The following is a 27,914-nucleotide window of genomic DNA, read 5'->3' as shown; positions in this document are numbered from 1 at the left end:
TCCAATTGTTTATGATTACTGAGCATGTATAAAATAACACTCTTTTCGTGGCTTATGTAAATGTTATACTAGATGCTAAATATAGATAAATGGGACAGAAGTCAAATGTAGGATCATAACAGTACACAGAACAGAAATGGTCCAAAGTGTTTCTTTGCAATTAAGGCCATAAGACCCGACTGCCTTCCATTTACCTGCCCTCAACTCACATCCCATGGTTATGGTATTGCCCCATCCCCAGTGGTCCACCATTTCAAAAAGACAACATCAATTACTGAAACTTCCTAAGAATAAGACTTCATAGCACTGTGAGACCATGCTGTCCGACCAAATGCATCCTTTGGATTGATTTATGACCTAAAGGAGGAACTGTGCATGAAAAGAAGTTCTATGTAAAGTAACATCACAGGGTGATGTGATCTTAAATTTCTAACTGGTCATGGTGGGCAATCATACCCCAGGACTATAACTTCTTTAGTGAAGGGTTTTAAGCCAGCCCTGTGTGTGGTTTGTGCATCTAGGTTAACACACCTTCGAAATGACAGAAGTAATTCCCCTGGAAGGGGGCATTAACCTTCAAGAGAGCACACAATCTTGTTAACTATCCTGCAATCCCATAGCTGTGTTTCCTTCCATCCAAGTAATCTTCTTTCCTTTTCCTTAAATGTAAAAAAAAGCTGTAAAACTTTTTGAGATCTTGTTTCTGGCATATGTTGTCAGTTTGGTTCAAATAAACTCTTATAAAAACTCTCTACAGGTTTGGACTGTTTCTTACATAGACACAGGTTACAGTCATATGCCACTTAACGATGGGTTTCTGTTCTGAAAGATTCGTCCTTAGGCAAGTTCATCATTGTGAGAACATCAAAGAGTGCACTTACACAAACCTAGGTGGTATAACCTACTACACGAGCAAGCTATGTGGTATAGCCTATTGCTCTGTAGGAGAGGAAAAAGTATTTTTCCTTTGTCTTTCCAGATTCTCGGCTGAGACATCCCTATAATAAAAGCAGATCGACAGGAGAAAAACAGTTTAATAACATGTATACCTCCTGTATAACATGGGAGAACCCAGGAAAACTGAATAACTGGTCAAAATGACTGACTCCACCTCCTTAAATACTAGCTTCAGATGAAGACAAAAGATGATGTTGGGGTGGAATCAGTTATGGGAGATTACCTGAAAAAGCATAGCAAATGAGGATAAGGTTATTACGCAGATTTACCTTTGTCTTCTATATTGACAAGAGTTTCTAGAGATAAGGTCAACGTCCTTACAAAAGGATCTCTCTCCTACAAATGTAAAGATCTTTTACAAAGGGCAACTACTAGCTGGTTTTCAGAGCTGCTCCCATGTCTGCTATTTCTTAAAATTAACCAGCCTAAAATAATCCTTATGCCAGAAACATATTTTAAGGTGAAAAATTCTGTTCTCCTAGGCTATAAATTCATACAGCATGATACCATACTGAATACTATAGGCAACTATAACACAATGGTATCTGTGTAATATGTTGCGCTATTACCTCACGATGGCTAAGCTACTGTGCCACTAGGCAATTCGAATTTTTCAGCTCCGTTATAATCTTATGGGACCACCATGATACATGCAGTCATTGACAGAAACATGTTATTTGGCACATGACTGTATATGAAGAAAGTGAGTTCTAAAGGAAAAGATAAAAAATACGAGTCAATGAATTTGAAGTCTCAATGAAGTAGAATAGTGAGGAAAAGTTAAAGAAGCAAACCAGAAGGACCGAGGTTATGTTAGGAAAGCCTCAATCAGTGATTTTTATAATGGAGTCCTGCATGTTCTAAGGAATGACTGTAGGTGTGTGTGGCTGAGGAAGAGGTGAGGCAATCAAGAATCAATAGGCCAGGGCATTTGATAATTAGTCATGTGAATGTGAATACCACGGAGTTAAGGCTAAGCAAAACATGAGAAAAAACTGGGATGGGACTACAATAAACACCATTCCTAGTCCCCCTAACCCCGGCCACATGCACAATACTGGATCCAAAACATCCAAATATTTAGAGGCATTATTTTATACAATACAGTTTAGTTTATTAAACAATTTCTCTTTTAATGCAGATATAAGTGTTATATCAATGAACTTACTCATGTACTTATTATAGAATAGAAAATTTAAATCAACTGCCTATTAGGTGTAGACCCCTGTCTTTCCATAGGTCAGAATATCAGAATATCATGACTAATCATAAAATCTACTTGCAAGTCTTCTCATCTGACTGTATTTAACAGGGAAAAAAAAAAAGGAAAAAGGTAAAATAAACTCTAAGAATGATTTTCCTAAATGTAAGCACAATTTGGTACTACTTTCTATAGTAACTAAACTTCTGCCTTACTCTAAGAAAACATACTTACGCTTTAGAAACCTCTTAAGGTCTTCAATGTACCCTTTATAGGACTCTGGATTAGATATACTGAATGAATATTCCAATGCAGTCACTGGTTTTGGAAAAACCGTAAGTCCTATAAAGAGATAAAAGAAAAAGGAGGAAATTAACCGCGGCAAATTCCCTTCTCTCCTTCTTTCTCCATACTCTTATCCTTAAAAGGCCGATCTCAGTAAATCACATGGAAAATTGTGTTCACAGGTAGGTTGAAATGATCAAGAAACTTCCCATTTCTGACTATGAAGGTTGACACCTACAATGAAGACAATTCCAAATCCTCAAAATCAACTCAGACATTACCAATTAGAAACCTTCCTAAATCTGATTTGCTCTAGTTAAATCTAACTGCTCTGTTCCTTACTTTAAAAGACAGTTTTATTTTGTACTTTTTATATTCATTTTTCTATCAAATATTTTTAGGTTTTGCCAATTTGCCATTAATACATGGAGAATATTTTTAGCAAATCAAAATCAAAGCATCTTTGTAATTCAAATTACAGCTATATGAAAACATTCATAAAGAAAGCTTACATTATTCAGTGAAAGAGGCTTATACAATTTTTAATTATGGTTAAATATTCTTACTTCGATAATAAAACTACTCTATAAAATGTGGTTTTCTCATACTGAATTTGGAGTATAAAACCATCAACAATTTCATATCAGGAGTTAATACCCATGTATATAGAACATGTTGCATGAGTTTATTAACTGAAAATGTAAGCACATTTATCTGCAAGAAACATAATCAGGCTTCTAACTGTAATATAAGCTCTCCCCGTTTAAAAAGATCTAATCTAGATTAGATCTAGATTATTAATTTGGCCTTGCAAAAAGACATAAAATCAATACTAAAAATTTCACTAATCTCTAAACATTCTCTATATCACAGTTATTAGAGACAATATCCCTTGCACTGAATCTGAAAATACACAAACAGGTAGTGTTTTAGTTTTCATTAGAATTGCTGCTCACAGACATCTATTTCTTCTTAAATCAAATCTAGTTTCTTTAAAACCTTAAATTTTGCCTATGTTGATCTGTGTGGCTCTTGAGAAACTAGATCCACTGCTACCCAAATATGATGAAACAATGTTCCTAAATGGCAGAGCAAATCTTATTCTACATGCAGCACAAAATAGTTCCCAAATAAAATCCTCATTCACCTACCACGACAATAGAGCAGATCACTTGGATATGGGTGATCACATATGCCTATTTTTCCTTACTACTCCACTCAGAGCAAAATCATTATAAAATCGATAGTAAGTTGATGTTTTTTTTTAGGCGAGGCAACCCTTGGTTGATCTCACAGATTGCAAGGATCTTGTCAGCTTACAATCCCTTACTTTTTTATTTTGTAAGCCTACAGCACCTGGTCTTTGTAGGCGGTCTCCCATCCAAGTACTAACCAGACCTGACCCTGCTTAGCTTCCGAGATCAGATGGGATTGGGCTTGTTCAGGGTAGTATGATCATAGACAACTTCTAACTTCTGATTTTTTAATGTAGTGTGAATGAAAACAGGTTGCTGTATTAAATTTAACAGAAAGTAACCTCACTGGGTGACCTGATCATAAATTCCTAAGGCGGGTCATGATGGGCACTCACATCTTAGGCCTATAACTTCCCTAGTAAAAGGTTATTTTTGCCTTAAGAAAGCCTTATCCATTGTTTTTGCACATCTGGGTTACCAAACCTTTGAAATGACTCTTTTTCAAACCCTTCCAGGAAGGTAACCACCCTCAGCAGAACACATCACCTTATGAATTATCCCATAATTCAATTCCTGCTTCCCTTGCTTTCTCTTCCCTTCAAGTAATCTTCCTTACATTCTCTCCTTAAACTGCACTTATTCTGCAGAGCATTTGAGATCTTGCTTCTCAGCAATGTCTTCAGTTTGGCTCAAATAAACTCTTATAAAAATTCTCTATGGGTTTGGACATTTCTTACACAGGCAGTAGAAATAAAACCTCTAATTATTCAATATATGAAATGACGATCTGTAATGTCTGATTTTGTTTTTCTTAAGGTTTTACAGCAGCAGCAAGACATATAATATTTCAAGTAAAGTCAATGCAGCTTGCACAAAACTGTATAAAAACACCTAACTTTTAAGAAAAACCTAAATAAAACATGCAGATTTCTAAATTAAATTTTAAAGAAATATATATATAAGAGATTTTATTGCTTTACATGAATATTTTCCAAAAGAATTTTTAAATGATTTAATCTACAAAAAAAACTGTCTTAAAACTGAATTTCTGATATCAGTTACTCCTTAGATTGCCTAGCAATGAATGCTCTTGGAGTCCTAGTTCCTAGTATTCAACAACCTGTTTGAAATTCTTAAGTAAAAAACTTAAGGAGTATGCAGTACAGCTGTATTTTTGACTTCAAATAAAGTTCTTAGCTTACCTGAAACCAAGAACATGAACAGAATGTGAAGACTACAATAACTCTCATCTCTTTATAATTTAAACCACTGGGGTATGAGTGTGTGTGTATGTACATGTGTGTGTCTGTGTATGGCTGTGGATGGGCAATATGTGCTTATATTATGCATGTATTATGTATATATTAATGTATATACCAATTTCAAACTAGCATTTATCTTACCGAGTACTAACACATTATTGAAATGATGGTCATGGTAAAAAACAAAAAACAAACAAAAAAACTTAGAAAATACAAGTAGGAAAAAAAATTACCCACAATCCTTTTAAGAGAAAATCATGTTTAACAAATGTATATCTAATATTATATATACATATGAACGTATGCACATATACATTTATTGATACTAATGATACATTAAGTACTACAATTGGTAAATAATTTTAAGGAACTCAACTTAAAACTGTACTTAAATATACTGAACATATTTTATTGCTTATATTATTCATGCAATTATAAATAGAGTTTACTATTTCTGAAATAGATCAGATCATCTTCAATGGTAATACAATCACATAACTCAAGTAGCAAGAAAAATAATTATCTTCGAATTAGTCCAGGTAGAAAGAGAATAGAGCTACGATGAGAGACGAGGGAATAATTAGCATTGAGCTAGTCTCTAACAGCTGGTCAAATAAACTGAGAGAGTTAATAGAATTATTCATGCTGTTTAGACAAATATTAATTGCAAACAAAGGAAAAGCCATTAGAACAAACTGCTCTAAGAAAAAAAGGTTGGGGAAATGGGTTCAGTTTGGCTGTTGATATGGCTCAGAAGTCCGTGCAGCGAACAAGGATCTAGATCAGGGTTCCTCTGTTTTGGCACTACTGACATTTTGGACTGGGTAATTCTTTGTTGTGGTGGTTTGTCCTGTGCATTGTAGGATATTTCTTTAGCTACACGCCTGACTTCTTCTCACAGTAGTACCTCTCCAGTGTGACAACCAAAAATGTCTCCAGACATTGCCGAATGCCTCTGGAAGGCAAATCATCTCTGGATAAGAAGAACCACTGCTCCAGAGAGAAACCTCCTGCTAGATTCCCACCTTCCCTGGCCCTCCTGCTACCCAAATCCTACTCCTCCTGTAGAGCCTTCCACCTTTACTGTCTCAAAAAGTTGTTCACATTTTTGGGAATTATATATACTAAAGTTTGGCAATTATCTTCTATAAAAATTGCCAGCACCTTGAAGATAAACAAGGGCCATGTCCAATAATGAAGGCAGCGCTAACAATTCAAAGACTGTTTGGAGGCAGACAATGTGATTTAAACAAGTGTTCCAGTTAAGAATTTTTTTCTGTACTACGGTCTATTCTCTAATATCCTGGAGAATTTTTTCCTTAAGATTATCAATAAGGCAGAATTAAACACATTAACAGTATACTCATTTTACTCTCTATTGATGTATCATTATTTAATATTTCTTACCACTTCTATGTTAAGCAATTAAAACCATGAAGCATGTATATTTACAAGACCAAGGCTCTAACCTAAGCTAGAACTGAAATACTTCATAAGTAAATTAATTCAAGACAAAGTTAAACTGCTACACATATTCGCAAAAGCCATTCATATCTATATCAATCAAATTTGGCTTCACTATAATTCTCAATATTCATTTCTGCTTACTCCTGGCAAAGGACTTAAGATTTATCAGGCCAGGTTTTTTATCAGTATATAAATATTAAAGGTCTTTGTATCAGTATGTAAATATTAAATAACAAACAAAAACCAAACCTCTCACATTACCTAACCCCAAGGTTTATCTTTTATCGGCTATGTAAAACAGATTTATGATGACGATATAAAAGCCTTGATAAGTGTAACATAATTACCTGGACTAGAAATCTGGTCACGATATTTTGGAACCTCATCGTTCAGAGTCTGAAGCATAGCCCACATTGTGAATGTGAAGAGTGCAGCCAGGAACCCATAAAAGACTTGGTAGAAGAGCAAGATCAAACCTGTAAAGAAAATAAAACTTGTGAAATTTAGAGATACACGCATACGTTGCGTGCATGTCCAGGTTAAAAAAAAAAACCAACCACCACCAATCACTGCAAGACCAGGATTCCAAGCTTTGCCATGCATACAGCCTAATATTTCCATATTCAGGAAAATGTGAATTTGCCCAAGCAAGGGGTATTTCAGCAGGCAGCACCCATTCATCCTGTGACCCCTTCTCTCCTCTAATCCTTCCAAGTAGCTTCCACAGAGCATACTCTGGTTCAAGGTCAGAGTTTTAAAATTCCTGCAAATAGGGGAGTGCTTCCCAAAATGGACTTGATGCCCTCTAGAAATGTAAAAGCTGATTTTAGGTAGGACAGACTCAGTATGTACATGTTCCTTTAAGTGGCAAATAGAAAAGAATTAGTATATCCACCCATATTTCACAAAAAGTAATTATTTGCATAAATTTAAGTGTTAGAAAGGTGAGTTGATTTAAAGAATAGCCAGGAAATGTGCAGAAAGGCAAATCATGAAGATGGTACTCAATGAATTAAGTTTAGGAAACACTGGCCAAGTGGAAGGCTCATGCAAAAATGAAGAGCAGAAACAAGTACCCTAACCAATGGAACTTCACAATTCTCCTGCTAGGCACAAAGCAAGAGCTGGCAAATCCAAGTCTCAACATCAAGGGTGAAATCTTTCTTCCTTCACAATCTGAAAACACTAAAACAGATCTATCCTAAGGTGGTGATTCATTCTGGGAACACCTAAAATTAATTATTTTTCTTAAATGTATATATTTGAAGTTCTAATGTCAGAAGTGATCACCATCAAAATTATATATTAAAATATAAAGTTACACATTTATACTTAAATGTTTAAAAATTGATCACAGAATATTAAACAAATCCTCAGGTTCGACAATAGTGAAGAACATTTAATTCCTCAGAGTTGAATTGGCATCAGCTTTATTTCCCAACCTTAATAACCTATTCTGTTCGCCCCAATCTATTCCTAGCAGAGGAGCTAGAACAGGGGTTCGTTCTTAACCTGGAATCTATGAACCTCCTCGCCCCTACCCCCTAGCAAAGATTAACTTCATCACTTCTGAAGTTTTCTGTAATGTATTTCGGAACATATCCTTTTTTTTTTTTAAACAATCTGATTCTCAAAAGACCCCATGACCAAAGAACAGACTGTGCCAAAAGCTAGATAGCTTTTATTACTTAACTGCAGGCCAGGAAACTGCTCCTCTACCTCCTTTTTCAAGTAAAGGAGAAATAGTTAAAGCAATTTCATTTTTATTTAAACTAGCATCCCCCCACTCCTGTCCCCACCCTGCCCCAATTACCAGGAAGCCAAAATAGGGAACTAGAGGACAGAAGGAAGAAAGGAGAGCACCTTCAGACAGCATCACTTCCCTACCACATACAGAGATCCTATTGCAGAAAAAGAAAAGGAAGACAGACCTCAATGAATCCATCAGTTAACTACAGAGGGAAATGAAAACACTTGTGAAGCCCAAAGGCTAGTTAAATGAGATACAGAAGAGAAATGATTTTTCTAAGATCTAGATGTTTGTAGGACTAATGACTAAAATCCTCTACAGCACACAAGGGTGAAGAAATACATAAATGTAATGAGTATGGGCTGTGATCCAATAAAACCTCATACAAAGACAGGCAGATTGAGGCCACAGTAGCTTGTTGACTGATGCTGTAGGTATTAAACTAGAGAATTTTGAAACAGAAGTGCTAAGAGTTTATTTAAGTGTTTTTAAGTCATCTCAAAATACACTTATCATACCATTTTCATAACTTGATTTTAAATTTCCAGGAAAAATACTATAAATGAAATTTATAACGGTTACAAAGCAAAACTAACATAACAAATATGAACAAGCTATATCCAAATATGCCTTCTGAAGAACCATTACACAATGAAAAAATTTTAAACTTCCTATAGTTAGGTTGATAAAATAGAACACAAATTAATAGCATGTCCCAAATCCGATGCCATATACTAGTGGTCATTAAGTCAGTTTTGAATGTACGGAGTGTACAAACAAGTAAATAAGTCACTTCTAGCACTGAAGTGAGTTTTCCCAAATTAATTAAAAAAAAAATCCTTTTGCCAAGAGACCCACACCTAACATTTAAAAATTAAAATTAATCTCATTTATAAATTATACATGAAAGATTAACTCACAGTATAGCAACACCTAATCTCCTCTCCCCTGCTAAGAAAAAAAAAATACCAGAAAATAAAAACAAATGGTACATTGCTGCTCTTATATAGGGGAGAATCTGCAGTTAGATACTTAGATGCAGTTTCCTGATAGGCTTAACACAATGACAAGAGATCAAATTGGGGCATCCTAGGTTAGTAATGGGTAGTGCAGTTGGAACCTGTTCAGCGTGCTTATGTCCGCTTCTGTGCTGTAAGCAGGAAACCATATATAAAGCCTAAATCTTGATTTTATTACCAATGTTCCCTAGCTTAAAATCCTTCAAGAATTTCCTTACATCATTAACCAACTAAAGAAACATGGACTAAAATTCTGAAGAAAAAACAGTATTTTAAAGTCTGAAATCAACAGAATCATAACCAAAGATGTTTACTCAAACACCAAAAAGTTTAATACTATAATTCGCACTTGTGTATCATTACATTGTTGTTCAAACAGTATAGAGGTGCAATCGTCCTTCTAAACTTTCACTGAGATCTAAGGGCACATAATAGAACTGTCAAATGACTAAAAACTTTTGTCCATCCCTAAAAGAGGAATTGACCTTGACCCTCCCTCCTCCTCCTTCGTTTCTATTCCTTGAGAAGACCTAGTTTTTAAATCCTTTCCCTCTCTCTGCTTTTTTGATGAGGGGACGGGTGGTAGGATAGATGCAGCTGGAGGCCGTTCGGCAGGGTGGTTATATGTATGGGCTATGCTCGAGTCAGACTTAGGCTCAAATTCTGGCATGACCATTTTCCTACTGGGACACTGGGCAAAAATCCTATTCCCATCTGAAAAAAAGGGTAATAGTATTACCTGATTATTCACATTATAAAAAGGAAAATGAGAGACTTGATGACATAGAAACAAAACTCTTTGGTGGGGGAGGCGGGGAGGCCAATAACAAACTAGAAATATTTTTGGAATGATGTGACAACTGGTTATAAAGCTAAACTTAAGGCTTAAAGTTTAATCAACTGCATTTTACTCTCAAAGATGTTTTTAACAAATGAGGTTTGATTCATGCAGACTCCTAAGCAGCAAGAAATCTGGCCAAGGTTTACCCTATGTTATCTATCCAGGGTTAAGAAAAATGGGTCATGTCTAGCCACTGCTCCAATCTCAACTAGGTGTCTGATTATTCAGTTCTAGCACCAACCACCTGAAGTAGCACAGACTCCACTAGTTCAGCGCTCAGTCCTCTCCAACAATGCTCTTTCAGATGCCATCCAAACTTCTAATCAACTGGCTACCAAACTGGGAGGTTCCCACCATCCCTCAGGTTTGATAGTTTGCTAGAATGACTAAGCACTATACTTACGATTACAGTTTTATTATCGAGGACATACAAAGTGTGGGGTTTGGGAGGGAATGCAGTTTCTATGCCCTCTCCTCCTAGAATGAGGGCACATCACCCACCCACCACATCAATATATTCCCCAACCTAGAAGCTCCACTAAGCTCCAGAGTTATTATGGGTTTCTTTAGGTAGGTATGCCTAAATCACTGGCCCCCTGATTGAACTCAATCTCCAGCCCTCTCCTCTTAGGAGTCAGATTAGCTCCAATCACTCTATGGTTGCTCCTTCTGAGTACAAGCCCCCCATGGAACCTATCTAGGGGCCTACTATGAGTCATTCCATTGCATAATAAAGACACTCTTATCACCCAGGAAATTCCAAGGGTTTTTAGAAGCTCTGAGTTAGGAACCTGGGATAAAGACCGTATGAATTCTTTATTACACAAGACCTGTACACATAATTTGCATGGGGTAGAGTTATTAGGCTTCATCAAGGCCTGCACATACACACCCACTCAACACACTCTGAGACCCTGTGATCTGACTAGCTCTACTCCTGCAAATTTCCTAGTTACCTTAGGGTATCCAGATACTAGAAAGGCTGTCATTTCTCAAAGAATTCTATGACTAGAAAATACTTTCCCTTGGTATATAAATTAGCATTCTGTTTACATTTTAAAGATTTTTTTAACACAGAGGAAAGCATAGTTTTTAAAAAATTAATTTTATGAAAAACTTTAAAATCCTTTGCACATTTGAGTTTTTAAAAATAATTCTTATAAAGGTATCGTTCACATTCCATTTATCTATGAGTGGAACTGCTAAGTCATATGGTTAGCCTTTTGAGTAAGTGCTAGTGTTTTCCAAAGCAGTTGTACCATTCTACATTCCCACAGCAGGGTTCCAATGTCTTCATATCCTCCATCAGCACTTCTTACTGTCTTTTTATACAGCCACCCTAGTGGGTGTAAAGTGGTTATCTCATTGTGGGTATAATTTGCATGGCTAATGATGCTGAGCATCTTTTCATGAACTTATTGGCCATCTGTATTTTCTTTGACTAAATGTCTATTTGGATCTGGCCTATTTTTAAATTGGGTTAGTTATCTTTTTATTTGAGTTTTCAGAGTTCTTTACATATTCTAGATATAAGCCTCTTATCAGATATAAGATGTACAATTATTTTCTCCTTTTCTCTGGGTTGTCTTTTCACTTTCATGACAGTGTCCTTTATAGCAGAAAAGTTATTAATCTTGACTAAGTCCAATTTATCTATTATTTTTTTCTTTGGCTGCCTGTGCTTTTGATATCATATTGAAAACATCATTGCCTAATCCAAAAATCATAAAGACTTGCACCTACATTTTCTTCTAAGAATTTTATAGTTTTGGCTCTTAAGTTTGGGTCTTTGATCCAATTTGCATTAATTTTTACATATGGTATGAGTAAGGGATACACCTTCACTGTTTTGTATGTGGATATCCAATTGTCCCAGTACTGTTTGTTTAAAACCATTGTTCCCCTATCGAAAGACTGAATTTTCTTACAAATGAGCATGTACTATTTCTATAATAAAAAAAATATACACTCAAATTTTATATATTTATTAAAATTTTAATGGTATAAAAAAATTAAACAAGATGAAATAAACCTGCCCAAGATTAACCTACCAGTAAGAGAAATATCCAGACTAGTACCACTCAATATGGGACCTTACTTGGCTTGCTCTTCCAGGAAGCCACAAGTTGTTACCTTTTGTAATCAAAACTCTCATTCTCTGAAAAATACATTACTCAAGCATTCTGTTACTGGAGGTGATTGAAATTTACATAGATTTGTTCCTTCTCTGCAACAGTTCAGTTACCATAAGAGTCAGACATGTAAACCAAGAGTTACAGATATCAAGTGCTAGGAAAAAAACACAAGAATTAACTGTCTATAGCAGGGAGAAGGAAAAGGATTTCATCAAAGAAGGCCTCCCAGAAATAAGTGAGTTTGCTCACCACAGATGGAGAAAAGGAGGAAGCTCTGGATCAAAGACCAGATGACCAAATGACTCTATAGCAGGAGCAGTCAGGTGGGTAAACCTTGCTCCTACCTGCCATACAAATATGCCCCCAGTGCCAAGAAACTACTAACAGTAGCATCTACTCTGAAGTAGGAGTAGGGAGCATGGAGCTTGGGCTGAAAAAGTGGGCAATGTCCTGGATGGGTTGGTGAAAACCTAAAGGAGTAGAGTATCTCCACACCTAGACAAGCTCTTGGTTACATATGCATCCCCAATGCTGTGACAGGAAAGTCTAACTACAGAACCAATAATTACCAAACATTTGAGAAAAAACTAATCCAATAAAGTATCAAACTCAACAAAGAATGTAACTAACGCCAGCAAAAACTGGGTTATAACAGCAAATAGAGCAAAGGGTGCAGGGGAAGGGGAGAGCATACATATAATTAAAATGTAGAGAAGGCAAAAGGATGGTCTTTTAAAAACTTGATTTCATGTTCTGATTATTAAAATAAAAAACTTAGTAGATAAACTGACTGGACAAGAGTCAAATTTAAAAAATCCAAATACTTAAGAAAATAAATAGGCAAACAAAAGATTAGGAAATTTTTTTTGCAAAATATGTAACCAACAAAGGACTTACCTGCATCTAGAATATACGAAGGACGACACATATTTTTTTTTTTTTTAATGGGCAAAATTTTTTAACAGAAACTTCACCAAATTGTAAAGACTGGAAAAATAAGCTCATGAAAAGGTGCTCAACATCATTAATCATCAAGGTAGGGCAAATGAGTATCACAATGAGCTACCACTACATGCTCACCAGAATGCTAGAAATTTTAAAGACTGACTATATCAAGTGATGGCCCAGGACTGGAGCAACTAAAACTCTTATACACTCCTGCTGGGAATGTACCTATCAAAACAAAACAAAACAAAACATAAAAAACCATTCTGTTAAACAGTTTAATAATTTTTTGAAAAGTCAGTAACATACATCTGCGATATGATCCAGCTAATAAATTCTGATAGAAATCTGATCAAGAAAAATGAAAGCACAGAGGAACAGATATATGAATACTCAAATGCTTTATTTGTAACAACTAAAAACTGCAAACAACCCAAATGCGCATCAACAGATGAATAAATTTTCTATATCCATACAATGGAATACTATTCATGAACTATTTCTCAAAATAATTATGCTGAATGAAAGAAGTGCTCCCCCACCACCAGAGTATACACTTATATGACTCCATGTATTTAAAATTTGAGAAAGCACAAACTAAAGTGTCAAAAAGCAGATCTATTTTTGCCTGGAGACTGGAGAGATAGAGAGAGAGAGGGATAAATTACACAGTGGCAAAAGGAAATTTTCTGAGTGATGAATATATTCATTATCTTGATCGGAGTGAGTCTCATGAGTACAGTATAGTACAGTATATGTATATGTGTGAGTATATGTCAAAACTCAAGTTGTACTGTACGTCAATTATACCTCAAAAAAAGCTGTTGCAAAAACACAAAAACTTAAAAGAGCTAATCTAGAGAACTGACCAAACTAAAGAAAAAAATCAGCTGAAAGTTCAAGCCAAGGTATTCTACAATACTGGGCAAAAAGACAGAGAGGGAATGTATCTATGGAAATTGTTGAGACAATGGGGGACAAAACCAGAATATCAGCAAATCTAATAATAATTGCACCAGAAAAGATCCGAGAAGGGCAAATGCTCAAAGAAATAATAAATTTTTTATCTAGGTTGGCAAAGATCGGAAAATTTTGGAAAACATCCTCTACCTAGACACACAAGTGAAATTTCAGAACACCAAAAATAAAGAGAAAAATTTTTAAAGAGTCTAAAAAGTTAAAACAGGTTACCTAAGGCAGGGAATATGTCCGATATCAGATAACTCATTAGTCAAAGATGAAAAAATATACTCCAAATTGAGAAAAAATGATTGTGAACTAAAAGATCAATCAACTAAGAAAACAAAATAAGGACATTTCTAGACATACAAGGACTCAGAATTGCCACCTTCAAATCCTACCTGAAAGAACTGGTCATGCAATACAAAAAAATTGAAGAGCAATAGCAAAAAACTGCTAACAACTCAAATATCCTCAAACAAAGCAAGGGAAAAATAAAATACAATATATGACGGAAAACTATAAACAGTAGTTTAAAAAGAATGAAATAGATCTCACAAACCCTAGGTAGAAAAAAGTAACCTCAAAATGATATATACCACAGTGCTTAAATTTAAACACTCAAAAGTTACAGAATTATACACACACACACACACACACACGTATACATGTGTGTATATAATCACACACACGCACACATTCGCACAGTGTTTGTTAATGAACCAGAAATGTACAAAGCAAATTCATAAATAATGATTACCTCTAAATAAGGGATTAGAATTTCTTTTCCTTATCAGATCTGAAGAATACTTTACGCACAATAACTTTCATTGATTTTAAGTACACAATGCCAATGAGTGTTGACTGTTGTATAACCTGTGAAACCACCGCTAAACTAAATACAGAACATTTTCATTACTTTCAAAATTCCTTGTGCCCCTCTGCAACCTATACTACATCCTTCACCAGTCAGCCAACTGTCTTGTCACTCACTATATTAGTTTGTATTTTATATAAAGTTAAACTTTTTAATTTGTTTAAATTTAAACAGGGTGAAGATATTTTTGTATTAATAAAAAGTAAATAAAAATCAAGATACAGTATAATAGCCATGAACCTTCATGATGCTAATTGACTTACAATATGTAAAATAAAAGCAGAATTACAAAATTTATCATAATCATGAGTAGAGATTTTAACATACTTCTCCCCAAAATCCACAAATCGAGTATACAATAACAAAAAGACAGTATTTTAAAAATACAACTAACAGTTATTTAATATATGTAGAATACTGTAGTCCCCAGAAAATACTCTTTACAAACTTGGACACTGCTCCCAAACTGACCATGACTTAAATTACGAAATACAAAAACAACAGAAATAAAAAACAAAAAACCAAGGCCATGCTCTCTAAAATCAAAGTAAATATGCTACAAATTAAAATAAAAATTTAGAAACTTCTAAATAATCTTTGGATCAAAAAAGACAAAAAACCCTGAAATATCCAGTATTCAAATAATGTAGTCAGAGCAGAACAAAGGAAAATCCAAAGCTAGCACTATCCAGAGACCAAAACTGGACAGAGTACTCACACAACTTTCACATATTTATTTTATTTTATAAACAGTTAAATAGAGCTTACATACTGTAGTGTGATAATGACACAGGACTGGAAATTCGGATCAACAAAAGAATATCCAAGAAAGAATCCACATAAAGTTCTGCATGAAACAAAGTTGGCAATTCAAATCAGTGAGGAAATGATGGATTATTCAATATATTTTGGGATACGCGATTAGAACAGCTCATAAAAGATTGTTAAATCTGTGATGTTAACTTAAAACAAGTAAAATTTTAAAAGTAAGAGTTAAGAGACAAGAGCCAAAAGATGAGCAAGTGACTGAAAAGAAATGAAAACTGAGTAAACATAAAAATACACTCAGTTGCAGTTATCAGAGAAATAGCAACTTAAACCATCCCATAAAACTGGCAAAATTTTTAAAGAGTGATAATGGCCAATACTCAGAAAGTTGAAGGGAAACAGGTTCTTTTATTTATTATTTTTTTAAATTTCAATGAATTATTTATTTATTTATTTATTTATTTTTTAGGCAAGGCAACCTTTGGTTGACCTTACAGAATGCAAGGACCTTGTCAGCTTACGATCCCTTATTTTTTATTTTTTTTACGCCTACAGCACCTGGTCATCCTAGGTGGTCTCTCATTTAAGTACTAACCAGGCCCGACCCTGCTTAGCTTCCAAGATCAGACAGGATTGGGCTTGTTCAGGGTGGCATGGCCACAGACGAAACAGGTTCTTTTATCCACTGCTGGTGAGAGTATTAATTGGTACAGCTTTTTTAGAGGACATTATTAATAAAAATAAGTATATACTATAAACTAGAGATTCCATTTCTCAGTATCTAACCCCAAAAAATAGTTGTGCACACACACACTGCAGCAATTTTTAAGAGAAAAACTAGAAACAATCTAAATATTCATCACAAAGAAATATATGTATCTTGGATATATACTCTACTCTCTGAAAAATTATGCAATGATTCAAAGGAATCATTTTTTTTTTACTGACAAAGAAACATAGCCAAGATATAATAAATGAAGGAAAAAAAGTTGTAGAACATATGTATTTTCCTATTAGTCATGTAAAAGTGGAAAATTACTTATTCCCTCATATTCCATATATAGATATAAATAAATACATTGGAAAAAGACTGGTAGGAAAACTGATAATCATTATCTGCAGGAAAAACTCCACGACTGGTGAAAGGCAGTCAAGAGAAACATACAAATGTATTCCTGTATTCTTTTTTTCTCCAAGATTCAGTTAGGAATATTTACTAATACATAGAAGATTTAAATATAAGTAAAAATCCATAAACCCATCTAGATACTACAGTTAACATTCTATTTATCTCATATCTAGTCCTAGTCACCATTTATCTATTTTTTTTATGCATTTCAAGTTGCAGATGTCAGTACACTTCACCCCTAAACACTTTAGCATGCATGTTAATTAAAATTGACATAAAAATTACATTCATTGAAATACACAAATCTCCAATGTACCAACAGATGGCTTTTGACGAACACATTCTCCTATGATCCTTCCCCCACCAATCTACAAAACACTGCCATCATCCTCCAAAGTTCTCTCATGCCCCTCCCCAGTCAATCGCCATGCCCACTGCTCTAGAGGCAAACACCATTCTGGGCTTTTTTCCGCATGCCTAAGTGCTCTTGTTTTAGAATTTCACATAAGTGAAAATCGTATAGTATGCATTCTCTTTGGTAAAGCTTCTTTTACACTAAGCCTAATTGTGAGATTCATCCAGGTTCTACGTAGCTGTAGTTCATTCTTTTTTTTACTGTTGAGTAGTATTCCATTGTGTCAACATACCAGCTTCCTGATGATGGACACTTGGGCTGATTCCAGTGTGGAGCTACTATGAATATTCTTGTACGAGTATTTTTATAGACATATGTTTTCATTTCTCTTGGGTAAACACGTAGAAGAACTACTGGGTCATGGGCTAGGGACATATTTACTTTTATATGAAAATGCTGGACCTTTATCCAAAGTGGATATACCAACTATTTTGTTTTAAGAAGTATTACAGTTAAAGTGGTTACCTAGGGAAGAAGCTGAGGATGACTGAAGACTTACTGATTATTCACATCCGTATTGTAAAAATTCAAACAATGGTATTACTTTTGTTATACGAAAAGAACAAAGCCAAGAGTCCACATTCCATTTAAGAATAGTTCAGGTTTCTTGGGTCAGCCTAGACCACTAACTCTTAAATTCCAAAGTGGAGGTCAGCAAACCACGGCTGCTGCCTGTTTTCTGTCAATAAAATATTGAGAAACAGCCAGGCCCATTAGTTTATGTATTGTCTGTGACCACTTTCAAGCTACAATAGCAGAGTTGAGTAACTGCCACAGGCACGGTATGGCTGGCAAAGCCTAAACTATTATCTAGTCTTTTAAAGAAAAAGTTTGCCATCTCCTGTTCAAAGCATTTATATAGGCTTTGTTTTTCATTTCAAATTGGCATTTGAAACTACCTCATACAGTTTTTCTCTTAGAGATGGAGATGTGAAACTAGAATTTAGGTTTAAATTCTGAGTCCTAATTGGGTAATCTTCTTAGTATATTTGTGTACTTCTAAGATTCACTAAGAAAAAAAATGCTAACATTTTTACTATGATGCCCTATCTGGAAACTTCAAAATGAATTAGAAGTTTAATTGAATAGAATAACAGTGAGCTAAGAATTATGCCTTCATGTATAAGTATCTCCATAAATAAGACTTTCAACATGGAGCTACACCGATTAACCTACAATACTCTCAACTATAACCCAAGGAATAGGTGACTCACAAGATGAAACTAATTAAATGACAAACTGTTCCCCCCCACCCCCCAAAAAAGTGCTTACTATGTGCTAGTTGTGGTACAGATATAAAATGCCGATGAAAATCCTGCTCTCTGAGAACATCTGGTTAATAGGAGCACTATATATAAGCTTTAATCCAGGATACAAAGTTCTAGGTGTTATGGGAGATAAATATGGTATTATTTTCACCTGGACATAATTGGAGAAAGCTTAAGGCAGAGCTGGCACTCAAGTTAGGTCTGTGAGTAGGGAATAATTTATAATGCAGAGAATGAAGGGCATGGGAGAGGGAACTGAGTACGGCATTCCAGACCAAGGAGCCTCATATATACCTCATATACATACATATGATGTATGGGAAGGTGGAAAATGACAGGTCATAAGGTTAGAAACTTAGTTTCAAGCCAATATGCACTAGGCCTGGAATGCCAGGCTGTCTGGAACTTATTTAAACCTTCTGAAGGTAGTGGGGATTGTTTTGGGGAATGGGGAACAGCATGATCGAAGCTTCAGACTTGGATATAACCCAAAAGCAAGCAATGAGGTTACACTGGTATAGGTCACAATGATTCTAACTGATTCCTTGGATCTTTCTGGGGATGTATCAGGAGTTAAAAGCCCACTTTATCCTGGAGTCAACAACACTATATTTTTTACAAAGCAGCAGATAAAAGCTGGAAAGCCAATGGTCTATGTGGACTTGGAACAACTTTGAAAAAGTTGCAAAAGCTCTTTATCTGGTGCTTTAGGATTTTTAATCAGAGAATTTATAAGAAAAGGCATAACCAGATTTCGATAAAGAAGGGACAGAGTTTGGTAGGAGTGTTAAAGGCTAAGAAATTACAAAAAGTGGTTAGCATCATAAAGCTAGAAAAAATGAGCATCTCAGGCTCCCTGAATATGTGCTTTCACAAGATTCTGGGGGGGTGGGGGTTGCAGGGTAAGTAGGTCAGAGAAAATTAATTCCTGAATTGATTGTAGTAGTGGTAATGAGAGTGAGGGTCGCAATCAGATTCAAGAGATGTGGAACTGGTACATCTCCAGATTTTGAGACCAGATGACAAAAAGAATAGAGATGTTATTTTCAAAAATTACAAATAAAGGAACAACTAAGACTTCAGTGGAGGAAGGGAAAGAGCCCCATTTGCCAGGTGATATATAACATACTAACTAGAATTATCTAAGCCTCACTCTTTCAGGTTTATGGGATATGCATGAAGCACCTAGAATCTGAGAGAGTTAACCAAGAAGTAAAATCTGTGAGTGATCTTTGCAATTGTTTGGAGATTGCAAGGGAAGATGATGAAAAGAAAGCAAGGCCAAAGACTGCCTGGAAAATATATAATTAGGAAACATGAGAAGAGCAGGCAGAAAGGAACCAGGAAAAGAATGGTTAGAGAAGTATGGAGTGGGGGTAAGGGTATATACACTTTTTATGCATCAGCTACTACCCAAAGAAAAGTACTCATGCCTTAGACAAGGGTCAGTTCTAAAGTCATACCTTACCCTGGCACTAGCGAAATACTAGGCGGAAGTCACAAATAAGAGCTAACTCCATAAACAACTCTTAAACAGGTATGTGGGAGGCTAAGTCAGAGAATTCTTTTCAGAAATATTAGTAATAGCATCCTCTAGGGGAGAGAATGACACTATCAAATAAGCACTCATTAAATCTGAGAGCAGGTAAGCTAAAAAAAAAAAAAAAAAAAAAAAAAAAAAAAAAAGAAGAAAATGCTCACAAAGAGCAATAAAGCAGAAGAATGCGGGAGACCTGAATAATAACCCTGGTTCTGCCATCCAAACCAGATGCGTGACCCAGGTCATAAACTCAGCTAAGTCTCCAACAAGAAAGTTAAGTGGAAGCTTCTTCAGAGCACTGTCCTATAAAAATTCATCAATGCTATACCCCTCCCCCCAAAAAAAAGTGGCAGGGGGGAGAATGCCCAAACCTTGGAGGAACCATTATACTGATACACCAATGCCATCAAAGACATTAAAAAATAATATTGCAGAAGGCTAAATTACATGAGAACATTTCATAAGTGCTCATTCATGCAATAGGCTAGGTGTTAGGGAACCAAAGCTGAGAAAGAAGTGAGTAACAAGCCTGTAGTCTAATAAATGGAAAACAATACTAAATAAAGTCATAAATGCTATATTAGAAAATGGCATTATGGGATACACAGGAGCACTTGACCAAGTCTTAAGGCATGACAGGTTCAAAGATGTTTATCAGAGATCAGGCTGTCAAAGATGACACCTGAGTAGCCATGCCAAGGTGAAGCAAAGAGAGGCTCAGAAGCTAGGAAATAGGCTCAGAGGGGTAGGAGAGAAGTATGTGGAATGGTAGAGAGAGGTGACAGGAGAGAAACAAGCCAGTGAGATTTATAGTTTGTATTTCATGCTAAGGAGCTCCTGAGGTCAATGGAGATTTATATGAAGAGGTATTTATGAAACAGCCAAATGACGATTTCTGACAGGCAGTTGGTTATAATAACATATATATGTATATATGCATTATAACTAGAGATGCAGATTTGGGAGTCCTAACAGAGAGGTAGTAGCTAAAGCCACCAGAATACATAAGTTCTAGCAGAAAGTTTGGACAGTCCCCACAGAGGTGATGGAGAGGGCCAAGGACACTCCCAACACATCAAACTAAGAAGGTGGCAGAGGAATAAAAACCATTGCCCTCAAGTATTAAGTGATAAAACTAGGTGTCTAACTGTACATTTTAAATTTTTACTTATACATTTAAAATTTTTTATTTACACATAGGAAAGAGACTGTTAAAATGTTAACAGAGGTTATTCTAAGTGGTTAAAGACTAAAGGTGATTTTACTTCAAAAATCAACATAATAAATGCATTAATTAGAAAATAATAAATGCATCTTTCAAAGTTAAATGTAATTTTCCTATTATACAATTATGTTAAATGACTGGTTCTAAATCAAACATAATGATAAATCATAGAAAAGTTGTTATTAAAGATATAAGGGTTTTTAAAATTCTTTTAATATAGCTAATCTAATTCTATAGATATAAATTCAAAAGTAATTCCATTTCAAAGAAATCAAATTATTTCAAGGGTGAGGGGAGCTTGCTCTTTAATAATAGTAAAGCACATACCAAGGTAATTAGAGTGGTGTCTGGAGCACAACACATAAACTTAGCCCTTGCTCCGCCCCCCTCCCCCTCCCGTACCAGGTCCAGGAAGTACTGTCTCCTGCTAGATGATGGATGGCTCAGTACGCCTCTGCTGCCGCCTCTGCCACACCCACCCAGAACTGACCTTTCATGTATATTCTGCACATAAGGTAAGGCAAGTCCTGTTACTTTACCAATGCTTCATGGTTTTGTAAAGTTTGATATGTCACACTCCACAGGACAAAGACCACCACCCCGCAAAACTATGTGATATTGGGAAAATAAACACACTTGCTTTCTCCCCTACAGTCAGACTCCCAAGATGGGACAGTGTTTGATCTCCAAAGCCGAGCATTTACTGAGGCATGACTGACAATGGGAGCAGGTGACTGAGAAAATGGTACTTCATGGACCTATAGTAAAAGAAAAGGCCCAGGAACAAAATTTAAGTGTTAACAGTTTCGGTTCAGAATTCTCACTCTGCTTGGAATCAGTTAACTCAAGTTTTAAATTAATATTAATATCAAGCACCCACTGACAGATAACCTTAAGCTAATGAACTCTAAAGAAGCCCACAAGCAGGTATCATGTCATAATTTTTTTAAAAAAGCTCTGGCCTTGGAGGGTGTCTAAAGGCCCAAGGGTTATCACCAAATGAGTGAATTTTGACAAGTCAGATATGTGAGTTCAATTTTCTCACCTATGAAATGAGGGCACAGGGCTAGGCTAGCGGTTTTCAAGCTTTTTAGACTCTGAGCCACAGTAAGAAATACATTTAACAGTGGGGTATCTGTAAATACAAAATACAGAAGTTTCATGAAATATTTTTCCATAGAATAAAATTATTAGGTAGAATAGACTTTAATGTTATTTTTATTCTATTTGATTATTTTTTAAAAATGTGAATTTCAACACATGGTCCACTACTACCTACATTTTAAATAACACTGATGATCTCTAAGCTATCTTTCACCATTTTCACTCTTACTGTATTTAATGCATTTAGGCTTAATATTCATAGTATCAGCCACAAAGTGCTAAATTTTCTTTGTCCTGTTTTCATAAACGGCAATTGTGTATTCCTGATGTGCCCTTACTGTTCTGCTTAAGAAATCAGCTCTAGGTACACTTTCATCATCTATCTAGTGGGCTTTAGAAGGTTGTTGTGAAAATCAAATGAGGTGATTATATATATTTAAGCATTTTAAACTGCTGTAACCAGGTGTAAGATATACAGATACTCAAGTGGCTACTCAAAATCTTTATATATAGCTGTTTTAAATAAGGCAATGTGATGTGACATGCAGTATTTTCACTTTATCCCAAATATAAGTGGCAAAATTGCTTTTTAAATATATGAACTTTTAATGTCTAATGAATTTGGAGAGGAACCTCAGATTATATAGGACAAATGTACTAAAGACTTGAATATCTTAAAATAATGTCTTTAGAATATCATTGGAGTAGAAAAGGCCTTTTCTGCACAGCGGCAGACCCAGCAACTTTACCAAGATCTAAAAAGTATGTAAATACCCGACCCCCATCACCACTTACATTAAATTAAAAAACTAGGAAAAAAAATTGCACAAATGAGTTTTTCTTAAGAAAAGTTTAACATGTTTTCAAAATGTAAAAGTTACATATATAATACTTGACCTACAAATTCCACCATCAGCAACATATCTCAAGGAAATAAATTTGTAAAAAATGGGAGGAGGGACCAGTACCTATAATAAGGCACTGATTTTTTAAAAAAATCAGGAGTTACTCATTTTCCCCTTGGTATCTCCCATGCATACATGAGGTATACACGTTAATAAACTTGTTTGTTAAAAAAAAAAGTCACAATACATCTAACTATATAATGGAACACTAGTCAGCTATTAAAAATGGTGATATAGATCTTTATTAACATGGGAAGATGACCACAATATACTCAAAAGATTATGAAACACCTACTGTAGATTTCTTTTTGTAAAAAAGAAAAATGTTATACACATTTCTTAAGTCTGTCCAGATATATACCAAAATACTAATAATGATGGGCATTCTCTGGGATGATGAGATCAGGCAGCTGTCCGATAGAGTTCTTTTCTGAGAATTAGAACAAGATACCCCTTTTCCCAGGAAGACCCCCATGCTCTAGGGTACACGGCCTAGTGAGCTGAGTATGGATTTCAGCCTCCACACACCACTCCCCCAAATGCCCACAGAGGGATGCCCTTCCTTGGGATAACTGGAAAATATAGATAATTTTTACCTATTTATGTCATTCTGTGCTGGCTTACTATTATTATGATAAACAGAAATTTACTATTTGTTGATAAGAATAATACTGCATTTTCAATTTTGAAAAAAGGTCTTGCCTTAATCCTGCCAACTTTACTTGTACTACTTCTACTGCCCTTATAGAATGCCCTATTTGTGCACACGTTATCTATTTAAATGCATATATCCAATGCATATATCAAATCAAATCTCTAACCCAATTATCATAATACAAAGTTTAAATTAGAGAGGGAGCACTATCTGCAGTAAGAAATCTCATTCACAAAGTGAAGAAATTACTAGAAATTAGAATGCACTGAGGAAGGGAGAAAGGAAGGAAGTTAGTCTATAAAAATTAATCCATCTTTACTACTCAGAAATTCCTTCAGCATAAGTTAATACACTCCAGAAACAATAATGATTGTTCGCAAATTTCCCCCATTTAACTCCGGATGCAAGATGTATTTCCTCATCACAACAGTGGGTTCCCAAAAGACAGCCATTTAAATAAAAATCGTGAGTGATTACCATGCAGTTAGGCAAGGCATCTGTAAAATAATACAACCCCTGGACTAGGATTAAAGGAGAACTGGGTTCTTTTCTTGGCTTTGTGGAATATGTAATTTTAAGCAAAGCAAAATCACAACCTCTCCAGATCTCATTTTTTTCTTCTTTAAGGTGGAAGTTGGGCTAAAAAACCCCTAAGACCCCTTTCAGCTTGTGATAGGGCTTAAGCCACCTTTGCATCCACTCTGGGGGAGCCGATTTCAGTCAGCAGCAGGTTTATTTTCTAAGTCATAGCTAATTTACTTTCTTCATGCTTCTTTTAAAAATGTGCCCAAATATTTCTCAACTCTAGAAATTTATTCTCACCCAGAAAAAAAGGTCTGTCAAGACCTATTAACAAAAAAGTTTTCAAAAGGCCAACAAAAAGGAGCAAAATTAGTTTTTTTTAAGTATAAAGGCAAAAAAGAAAAAGAACGAGCACTAGTCCTTATTCAGACACTAATGTTTTTGAAAAACAGCACTACACTGGTGAATGGTTTAAATATTTCGCTTAAAACAAAGAACTCATGTACAGAAAAACTGATACAGCCATCACGCGTACTGAAGGCGCAGAAAAACATTGTGCCATTCAGATAGGATTTACTTTCCCCCAAAGAAGCAAACTTCTGAGGAAGAAACCTCTGTAATTAAAAAGGAATTAGGAAGGAACCAAGCTTTAAGGGTCTTTTCACTGTCCAAATCCAAGTGCATTCTCGTGGACTACATACTTGTGATTAACTCACCGCGGCATTCATGCAACCCACATACTTAACACTCACTCGCACTCTTCCGACCGGTTGGGGTGGCAGAGTGGACGAGTCACAAGATAGCGGAGGGAGTGGAAATTTCCTCTCCCGGGGCGTGGGGCAGGGTCTGGCTTCCCCGAACCGCTCGGCGGCGCCGCCAAGGCCTCTCCCCGCCGACACGCTCCGTACAAAGGAGGCCCGGGCGCTCGGCCCCCGTACACTAGGGGCTCGGCTCCGGGAAAGGGTTCCCGGCTTCCGGCGCCGCTCCCGGCAGGAGGCCCGGGCAGCACGTGCGCCCCGCGCTGCCCCGCTCCCCGTAGGGAGGAAGAAACCCGCGCGGCTGGGCCGGGGCTGCCCGCCGGCCCCGCTGCTTCGGCTGAAAGCGACCGCCTCCGGCCCCGCGAGAAATGAATGGGGCCGCGCTCTGCCGCCTCCGCCGCCGCCGCCCGAGTTAGTCTGGAGGCCGAGAGAGAAAACCGCTGCGGGTGGCGGAGTCGTGGCCGCTCCTGGGGCCCCCGCGCAGGGAGCCGCCTCCCACTTTTCCTTTCCTCCCCGCCCCGCCCGGCGCCCCCCGGACTGCGGCCGGCCCCAGGCGCCCAACCGCCGCCCGCTCACCCCAGCTCTTGGCGGTGCGCCCCAGGAACTCTCCGGTGTTCGGGTTGTAGATGAAGAGCTTCCACTCGGCCAGGCTCTGGTTGAAGGACTTCTTGTCTTTCTTCGTCATGGTGTGTGCGCCGACGGCGAGGGGAGCGGCGGCCGCAAGAGTGGAGGCGGCGAGGAACGCGGAGGCGCGTCCCGGCTCAAGCGGCGCAGCCCAGCGACGGCGGCAGAAGGTGGGACAGCCGAGTAGACCTCCTCACTGCCGCGCGCACTCAAGCTGACTGCGCCGCGCGGAACCCGGCTGCCGCTGGGCCGCGGGAGCCTGACGTCTCCGTCAGCTGCAGCCAATCCCCGCGCCGCTCGGCCCGCGCCGCCGCCGCCACAGCCTCGCGCCCGCGGCCTAGCGCAGCCTGAGGCGGCGAGTAGGCCCCGCCCACGGACACGGCCCCGCCCACGGCCCCGCCCCGCCCTGCGATTCCCCGCCGTGCTCGCTGGTACTCAGGCCTCTTTCCACACTGGTCTGAAGAAGCAAAAAACTACACCGAGCAACTTAAAAAATTTCGAGGGCTTAATAGGAAGCAAATTTATAGTAACAAGCAAAAGGTGGCGTCCCCGACCCACAGGTTTCTCAGAAGGAGGACTCTGGGATGCTGCCGGGGCCCGGCGTCCCTTCGGCTCTTTGCCTGCAGCTGCGCGAGACCAGGAAAGCACAGAAACGACTCCACTCTGCCCAAGACGTCCTCCCTGGAGAGGACTTAACCTCCCTCTCCGGGAACTGCCTCCCAAACCGCCTCCAGGCGTTCTCCTTTGGGCTCTATGACGTGACTTAAAGATACTCTGCTAGATCAGTGTAATACATACTGCCGCTCAGAGAATGTCCGTCTTTGACTCTGGACGGATTTAACCAGGAATCTCGGGTCAGTAGGAATTTAATTCTAAATATGCCAGTTTTCATTAAGTGGAGTATAATTTTTCTCCAGAATTGATCAATGAAGCCAATATACAGTACACGCTTTCCTGAGGTTCCGGTCAACGAAAAGACCCTCTGATTTTTCTCAGACACTGAGACTCTATCCACAGGAAATCAGTTCTTCGTTTAGTATTGATGCCTAATGTTCCCGGCTTTTCGTCTTTTCCACTGTAGTAAATGCTCCCCTTGGTCGCAGCTGAGGGTGCAGTCAACGTTTTCCTACACGAGATGGAGCTGAAGAGTACCGTGCTCTGCGACTGCTGCGACAGGATGAAGAAACTAGGAGTGACGGTGCGGTTGTTTGAAAAAAGGAAATAGAGCACTGCCTCTGTTTTACTAGCAAATAAAAAATTATGAATGAAGATATGTAGCACACATCTTATTTTGGGGGGTGATGCATCTAGAAGTTTAAACACAGCCTGCAAATGCTTTAAAGGACTAAATGGATAACTAAATTCTGGCATTTCTTGTTTCCTCATTTTGCTTGTCCAAAGCAAGGAATTAGGAATCACATCTCCCACAAATGGAAAAGAAATAGGAGCATATAATATTATAAAGTGATTTTTTCCCCCCTTGCACTTAGGAAAGCTAAATTTATAATTATGACTTTGGGAATAACCAAAATCCAGTTACTTTTTTGAGCCAGTGACATCAAAAGATTTGTGGAAGCGTTTTGTAAAAACTGGCATGAAATCGTTATTAGAAATAGCAAACCAGCGTGCTAGTAGACAAGAATGCATTTATTTAGTTCATAAGCAAGGTTGAAACAATTTGGGAATGGAAGCAGTTAACTTTTTATTTCATTAAAAATGTAACTAAGTTTGAAGAAAGCTAAAATACTGGTACAGTTAATAATGGGCTTTTTAGTTTTAGTAAGAGGGAAGATGTAGAATCTGTTTGGAATAAAATATAAAATCCATCTACTTTATTTTGTGTGTATGTGCTAATAAGCACACTTTGAGAAATAATTGGCACACACAAAAAAACATGGTAAACAAGAACATTATGAAATAGTGTTTCAAAGATATTGAATGCTGTCAGAGATTTTTTACCTTGTGTATTTTTAGTGTTGATTAATATGACTTTCATATTTAGTACTTCGTGGTTTTCCAAATAAAGATTTAAATACAAATATAATTCAGTAGTTTCAAAACCCATGCCTAGTTTAATATAGTAACTAGATCTAACAGGTTTCGGTT

At 37.0% G+C, this 27,914-nt stretch overlaps 1 protein-coding gene, 1 long non-coding RNA gene and 2 pseudogenes across 2 annotated transcripts in view; 1 reads left to right on the top strand and 3 right to left on the bottom strand.

Annotated features, from left to right (window-relative positions):
- ATP1B3 (ATPase Na+/K+ transporting subunit beta 3) overlaps nt 1–26,055 on the bottom strand; it is a 37,251-nt gene extending 11,196 nt beyond the window's left edge. Inside the window, exons 1-3 of the mRNA XM_039837343.1 lie at nt 25,761–26,055; nt 6,716–6,844; nt 2,393–2,500 (exon numbers count right to left, since the gene is read on the bottom strand). Coding sequence (XP_039693277.1) covers nt 2,393–2,500; nt 6,716–6,844; nt 25,761–25,869 — 346 coding nt within the window. The 5' untranslated portion in view covers nt 25,870–26,055. The remainder of the gene's footprint in view (nt 1–2,392; nt 2,501–6,715; nt 6,845–25,760) is intronic.
- LOC120582487 (uncharacterized) lies at nt 3,788–3,906 on the bottom strand (annotated as a pseudogene).
- Nucleotides 16,210–16,328, bottom strand: LOC120582546 (uncharacterized; annotated as a pseudogene).
- A 49-nt stretch (nt 26,056–26,104) lies between the features above and the next one.
- On the top strand, nt 26,105–27,059 carry LOC120582160 (uncharacterized). The gene is made up of 2 exons (XR_005647482.1): nt 26,105–26,662; nt 26,890–27,059. It is a non-coding gene; the product is annotated as an uncharacterized LOC120582160 (long non-coding RNA).
- Nucleotides 27,060–27,914: the final 855 nt, after the last annotated feature.

This window comes from Pteropus medius, unplaced genomic scaffold, assembly GCF_902729225.1.
Source record: "Pteropus medius unplaced genomic scaffold, Ma_sr-lr_union100, whole genome shotgun sequence".
Taxonomy (NCBI): domain Eukaryota; kingdom Metazoa; phylum Chordata; class Mammalia; order Chiroptera; family Pteropodidae; genus Pteropus; species Pteropus medius.
Note: the sequence above shows the minus strand (reverse complement) of the source record. Positions and strands in the feature narration are given on the sequence as shown.